The 7,555-nt window shown below is 40.1% G+C and overlaps 1 protein-coding gene across 1 annotated transcript in view; it reads left to right on the top strand.

The window, feature by feature from the left end:
* The window catches only part of BBX (bobby sox homolog (Drosophila)), a 58,648-nt gene that overhangs the window by 33,757 nt on the left and 17,336 nt on the right, over window positions 1–7,555 (top strand). Inside the window, exons 8-10 of the mRNA XM_010287825.1 lie at window positions 144–1,062; window positions 1,948–2,086; window positions 5,371–5,519. Of these exons, the coding sequence (XP_010286127.1) occupies window positions 144–1,062; window positions 1,948–2,086; window positions 5,371–5,519 (1,207 nt within the window). The remainder of the gene's footprint in view (window positions 1–143; window positions 1,063–1,947; window positions 2,087–5,370; window positions 5,520–7,555) is intronic.

Genomic DNA, 7,555 nt, shown 5'->3' on the forward strand with positions numbered 1-7,555 from the left:
TTTTCAGTATTGTCTTTTGGCGTAGTTCGCCTTCCTGAACTAAGATGCCAGAGAAATTCCCTGTGTAACGCTCCTGTTAATATAGGTAAGTAATGTTAACAGTTGATGTTTGTTTCATGGGACTATTTTTAAACTCGTTTTAGATGTGCCTTGCCTCAGAAGGAGTAAAAGTGAAAGAACCTGGGAAAACAAAAGTGGAAGCACCAGAAGATGTGGGAAGGGAAGATCCAGAGGAAATGGAAGTAGAAGAACTGGAGAAAACAACAATAAAGGACTCCTGTAAAGGAAAAGTAGAACCATCAGAGATAGAGAAAATGCAAAACCAGGATGAGACAAAAGCTGAGGAATCAGAAACTGCAAAATGCAGAGATTTTACTAGTCTTGCAATGGAGAGCAGTCCTTTTGAGAGAAATGATAACACAAAGGATCACAGGTGCTGTTCTCCAGAGCTTTCAATGGCTGACATGAATATCCTCGGGCTAAAGCCGGAAAAGATAAAGAAGAAAAAGAAAAAAAATAAGTTGGACCGGCACGCAAATGAAAAATCCACCCCCAAGAAACCTTGTAAAAAGAGGCAGTCCTCGGAGTCGGACATTGAAAGTGTAATGTATACAATTGAAGCCGTGGCAAAGGGGGACTGGGGTGCTGAGAGACTCGCGGAAACTTCCCGCAAAAAAACTCGCCCTGTCTCAAATGTGAAGGGAAGTGTGTTGGATACAAAATCACCAAAGAAAAAAGTGAAATCAAAAGAGAAAAAAACATCAAAGGAGAAACCCCCGGAGACCACCAAAGAATCAAAGCCTCCTGACTTCCTTAATATTGCAGCCAGCAAGGAGGTACCCTGTGAGGCTTCTGATAACGTTAAAGTGGAACCACTGACCCCAACAGAGGAGGTGGTACCCCAGAGCTTACCAGGACAGGTCAAAACTGAGGACAGTGACTGTGTTAAAAAGATAGAAACCTGTGGCTCCAGGAAGTCTGAGAGATCTTGCAAAGGTGCTCTTTATAAAACTCTGGTGTCAGAGGGCATGCTCACATCTCTGCGCGCTAATGTGGATAGAGGTGGGTGGCTTTGAGTCTTTCATTTACAACATGAACTGCAAAAGCCTGCCTGGAGTGGGAGGAAAAGCAAAAGTTTGTGATTAAGCTGGAGTTTGAGCAGTGTGATGGGAATGCTATTTCTGGTCACCTGAGATGCTGGGGGCAGGTGGAGGGGATGGACTCCGTGGTCCAAGGCAGGTCTTCTTGAGTCATGTGGTCTGTGTTCATACTTAACCTCACAAGCTCTTAACCTCTCCCTTTTTGTCTTTCATGATCTGAGATTTAGCTTTTTGATCGAAGGCTTTGTTGGTTAATTTGTCAGCCTGCTGATAGACATATGCAGGACTTGTGTTGTATGTAACCCTGAACAATTAGCTTGTTTCTATATAAAGAACCCTGGTGGTTGTGAGCATAGTCCTCAGTCCTACAAGAGGCAAATGTGTTGTGCTTTTGCTTTGGTTGTTAGTGTTGCTGTAGGTGGTAAGCAAGAACCCTTTACCTTGTGGAAAGATATTTGAGATAATTTGTGGAAGCTTTCAGTGAGATGTCTTGAAATGTATTTTTTCTGATTAGTAGATTTATGTGTGTAGTTAGAACAGTCAGAAAAGAAAAAGATGTTTGTAATTTAGGGAAGTGTATTACTGTAAATCTGCTCATCTCTTTATTCTCCTTCATACCTCAAGAGATCCTGACTTTAGCGATAGAATAAAAATTGAGGGGCAGAGGGGGAAATAGTTGTCGATATCATCATTATCCAGTTTAAATAAATAAATGTTTTGTAACCCCTTCAAGAAGGTCAGGCATCATAAGTTGCGGTACTGAATGGGTACACAAGTTCCTTCAGAGCCCACTTTGTTTTGGCACATTTTTCTAAAGATGAGAAACAATTTTCTGCCTTCATCCCAGGAAAAAGAAGCTCAGGAAAAGGCAACTCCTCAGATCATGAAGGATGCTGGAATGAAGAAAACTGGGCTTTTTCCCAAAGTGGGACAAGTGGGAACAAAAAACTGAAAAGGCCTAAGCCAAAGGAAGAGTTTGTTTTTGGGTAAGTTGCATTTTAACACTGTTCAAAGTTTTAGTTAGGTCAGTGTGGTAACTTAAGAGTGAGTCCTCCTCGTTGCAGCTAAGTGAACTGCATCCAACACCCAAATAATCACAATTAGAGAGAATTCCTGAAAATTACAAACACCATTGGGCTGAGCCAACCTGTTGTTTATATACCAAAGTAATTCCTTTGAGATCTTTCCTGGTTTACACTACTGTAAATGGATTTGAATGATATTATTTGCTCACTTCTAAAAAAAAAAGGTGCAATATTTACCTGCTGAAGAGGCGGTGAAGAGGGTTACTTGTATTTTCAAAACACTTCACAAGCAGTATTTAAAGTTCTGTGTAGGTGTTCAATCATCATAAGCAGAATTAGACTAGAAAGAATAGATCTCTTTGCCCACTTCGAGATATTGCTTACAGAAGGGTAAACAATGTTGTAATATTGGCAAATAATTATGATAAATAGTCATGTTTCCATTGTAGAGACAAGATATTTAAACCCTTCATGTACACCAAGAAGAAATTAAATATATTACAAGAATAATGAGTTACAAATGCATTAAAATTTAGCAAGGCCACACAGAATTACTTTTCTAGTGCATGAATAACAATTTTTGTCAGAGTATTACAGATTTATTTAACTGCAGGCATAGTTCTTAAATCTGCTTAGCCATTCATACTGGCTTGCAAATTTTTAAAGACTTCCAATTATCTGAATTCAGGGGGTAAAAATGAATTAAAGAGTAGATTCTCCACACTTCATGCTTAAAATTGTAATGTGTTTCTTTTGTGCAGGCTTGCAGTAGCCTTTTTTATAACCTAGTCTATGTGAAATTTAGCTGCAGCTCACTTTCATCAATTTAGTATCTTTGCTGTAAAATCTTGAAGTCTTGTTTGCTTGGAATAGTCAAGAAAAAATAATGGAACACTTCTTGTATTTTTAGTGCATTGTATGTAAGTTTTGTAAGTATTTTTTAAATTTAAATTGAAAGATTGAAAACTTTTTACACCTAATGGTCTGAAAACTGAATGCATCTCCTAGCCAAAAAAAAAATGTAGTTACAAATGATTTACTCAAAGTAGCTAGGAAAATTGTGTAAATAATTAATTCATTTAACAAATACTGTTCTGCCATTGTTAGCTGGCTGGATGGGCGACACACATATTTGCCAGTCTTGCTTCTTGATTCAGTTGTGTCATTGATGAATATTATTTAGTGAACTCTGTAAAGGTGGCAGAATGGGTAATTTGCGGAGCGTAAATGCTGGAGAAGGTACCCATTATCCCTATTCATTGCACTGCCTGATCCTGTGTCTACTTGAGGAGCTGGTTTTACCTCTACCTGCTCCTCCTAACTCTTTCTGCTCCCTTCAGCATCACCTTTCAGCCTCATTTCCTGTGTGTGGTTGGGGGGGAAGGTCCTCGCCCCTTTGCAATTACGTCTTTCTCCCTGTGTCCTCTTACTTTCTTCTCCATCGGTAGTTGCCCACACTTCCCCGATGGTCCCTATCGAGGGTGCTTTGTCCGTGCGCCGCCCGCTCCTTTGCTGAGCAGCGCGCTCTGCCTGTGTGTATCTCCTGGCAGGACTAGGCTGTACAGCATGAAGACCTCGGCTCAGCGGCACGCATCTAACCAGGCTGGCACTGAAAAGTCATGACAATGTGAATGATTTTTTGTGGGTGGGTTTTTGTTTTTTTGGGGTTTTTTTTAATAATTAATCACTGACATAATGATAGCAGCCTTCGTGTTGCACAAGCTATGAATTAGCAGCCAGGATGGCAGCTCATCTGCTTTCGGGGTAGGTCCTTCCTAATTAGAGCTGCAGCTTCTCACATGCCGTTGGGGCAGGAGACAAGGCAGGTGGCAACAGGCACTGGGAGAGGAGCTGGGGTAGAGGGTGGAATTGTATGACAGCTGTCAGAGCAGAAAATTGGCTTGTTTTGTGGTTGTCAGGGAACATCCACATGGCAGTACCAAGCACCACTAATGTCAGGTATCTTTGTGATATAAAAACAAAGCAAAACATGCACACACACACACACAGAGGAACCCACAAACGAACAAACCCCACCATGCACGCAGTCTGCCAAGACCCAAGGCTGTATTGTAAGCTGGAAGATTGCTTACTAAAAGAAGTAATGATTGCAGAGATAAAATGAAGTATCATTCTGTGTACGAAAGCTTTCAGAATGCAATTTGTTTGAAGTGCCGCTTCACGGAGCTGAGAGAAACATCGTGTTTCTTGTGGTACTTCCAAGAGTACAGTGCATAAGCGCCATGCATCCTTGTGGTACTTCCAAGAGTACAGTGCATAAGGGCCATGCATCCAACAGTCATGCCAACTTTTGTCAAGTTCAGGTTTTCCATAGCAAACAATTAAAGACGAGTAGAAAATATCATTCTTCCCTTGTCATTGACAGTACTATTTGTAATCTGCCTAGCTGTGCCCACTGCCTTTTATTAAAATACAGTTCCTTCCTGTGCTTCTGCCTGACTGCAAAAATTTGCTGGAACAGAGTGCTTATACAAGACAGCGTAGTCATTACAGCCAGAAATGCCATGCTGCACCATCCTGCTTGAGTGGTTTGTTTTCATCTGGCTATTAGGAATAGCAATACCATGTCTGTGGATTTCTTGAATTGTAGATAAAGCTAATTACAGTCATTCAGGTTGGGCTGAATTATGAGGGTTTCATGAAAGCATGAGCTAGTTGAATTTTTCATCTTGCAACAAACAGTATTGAGGGGAGGAAATATAATCCCTCAGAACAAATGCAGAGCTAATTCCCACCCTAAAGCATCAGGTTTTAGAATATCCCCAGAAGATTGAATAGTTTGACATTTTTCTTCTGATTTGAATTGTCGGTGTTTTCATTCTGGTGTAAGGACTTTTATTTTATTGGTTTGTTTATTTATTGGTTTTACTGACTTTTTTCATTCCCCTCACAGAACAGACAAATCTCCTGTACGAATCTGTGCAGCAAACAGAGCTAAATGTCAGTAGTGTGACAGTTATTTTTTTCCCCCTAATTTTAGTATATGCAACTAACGTAGTCAATTTGTACTGCATTACAAATGCAGATAGCTGACATGTAAATTCTCATCTCAAAGTTGTTTCAATATATACTAGTTTGATGTTGACAGTGTGTGTGAGCTTATCTCTTTCCCCATCTGTCTATGTAGATAGGTATGTATATACGCACACATGCTCCTAAACCAATATTTTTTTTTTCTAGAAATGGAGTTACATTTAATTTGATTGGTTTTGTTTCCCCTTTAGCTTAGCAAAGTTGGAAGAAGAATTTGAAAAGAAATTCAACAGCCTCCCTCAATACAGTCCTATTACCTTTGACAGGAAAAATTCGGCTGTTCCAAGGAAAAAGAGAAAGCTTGGAAGTGGCTCGTCTGAACAACCTAAATCCAACAAAGGTAAATTACCATGTGCAATACGTTCTTAAGCAACCACAAAGCTACAACGAGCTCAGGAATTTATACTTTCTTACTTTACTGTTATATATGAAAAGCATGAAGTCAAAACATTTTTCTAGCACTGAAGTTAGTTGGTTCTCACCTGGGTTAGTTTTCAGGCTGTACTCTTCACTCCTGTTTTTTATGCTGAGTAGAACTGATTAGAGATTGTAGATGAAATCTATTCCTCACAGCAAGCAAATTTATCAAAAGCGTGAATATTTGTGAGGTAAGTGAATTTGACAAGTTTTCCCAGGAGAAAATGGGGAAAAAATGGCGGATGATCAAAAGGTTACATTCTGACATTTTTCAAAAGGTAGTTCTATGCTGATTTGCATTTCACTGTAATTTCAGGCTCTATGAATTAAAAAAGATAAGATAGCAGAGATGTCTGAATGAAACATTTGGATCTTTTTTTTTCATCAAGATTTTAACTCCTATCGTAAGTTTGGAGCAAAACTATCCTGACATGATAAAAAAAGGTTAGAGGACATGAAAACCAATTCCATACCCAGCTGTGTTGCTGAGGCTCTTGGAGGGAGAAACTCATGACACATTTGGCTGTTTTATATACAACCAACCTGTGACCTGTGTTACGGTAGGGAAGACTATTTCAGGCTCTGGCAGAAATACTGATGCATACATACAGTACAGAAGCATCACAAAATGAAGGAAAGACGTACCAGTAATTCTGTAAGACAAAAGGATGCTCAAAAGAATCCTCATTATGCACAGTTCGCAAGCATAATGAAGCTGATGTCCTTTTCTACTACTGTGGTAGTTCCACTGACTGACAGGTTTTCAGATCTAATACAGCTGTTTAAGCCAGGTGACCCTGGATTAGATATATGCCTTTTGAATGCTTCGTAAATAGTCACATTACAGTATGCAGGATTGAGCAGCTGCTCTTTTCTAGTCCATGCCAATTTTGGTATTGATTTTTGTATTTATATAGTTAGATGTGGAACAGTCACTTTTGCAAAATTAGACATGTGCTAATACCATGTGAGTTCTGACTTCAAATGCTTTTCAGTTTTTTTATGGTGTGTATTTGACGGAACTCAGTCAATGAGCGTGAATGAATTTCTTTACAATATGATAATACAGTGGTTAATTAAGCAGTATCTGTTGGGAGCAAGATCTCCCCATCTACCGTGAGCTGGCAGTTGATGTTGTAATAGCAGCTCCTTGGATTTCTCGCTTAGAGCATTTTGCACGTCTAAAAATTTTGCAGGCCCTACGTTGTTTTAGAATGGCGTGCTAGAATGCTACCTCAAGTCAGGTAGCCCAGAACTGCATTCAGCTTTTGGCTAGGTTCGTACACGAGAGCTTAATTTTTATCCTTGTTTGCACCACTTTAAAAGCTTTGGAATGTATTCGGCCATGTCTCAAGGGAAGGTCAGAAACATAACTGCAGGCAGGTTACAAGCCTGGTTAGAGGTAGTTTTGGCACAGCCCTGTGGAGGAGGCCGGGGAGCATTTGCCGTAGCTGACAATAAGCGCTCTTTAAACTAAGCCGGCTGCCTTTGCACTGAAGCAGATGGTAAACAGTCACATGAACTTATCCACCAGCTGAGCTGCAGGGCTGCAACAAGCAGCCCCAGGGCAGGAATAGCTGATACTGACACTGCTGTTTCTCTAGTGAACATCTAACCACAGCCCCAGACTAAATCCAGACGGAGCTAGTGATATCTGCTCCTAATTTCAAGGAATGCTGAATTCACTCAAGTTAGCAGGGCCAGCTGTCAGCTTGCGTCAGTCGTTCCAGCTCTCTGGAGAGTGATGTTCAGCTCTCAGGAGGTAGCTGAAAAACTTTCCAACAAACCATTTTTCTTTTGGAAAAGAAAGACTGCTAAAAAGGAAATATTCCATGGCAATGGGTCAATTTTAATTTGTTTATTTTGTTACAATGCTTGAATTAGGATGTGAGTTGAGGATTTGAAACAACCTGAGCCAAACTGCATACAAGCAAGCTTACTGGCTTAGTAGGGAAAGTG

Source organism: Phaethon lepturus, unplaced genomic scaffold, assembly GCF_000687285.1.
Source record: "Phaethon lepturus isolate BGI_N335 unplaced genomic scaffold, ASM68728v1 scaffold29915, whole genome shotgun sequence".
In the NCBI taxonomy this organism is placed as follows: domain Eukaryota; kingdom Metazoa; phylum Chordata; class Aves; order Phaethontiformes; family Phaethontidae; genus Phaethon; species Phaethon lepturus.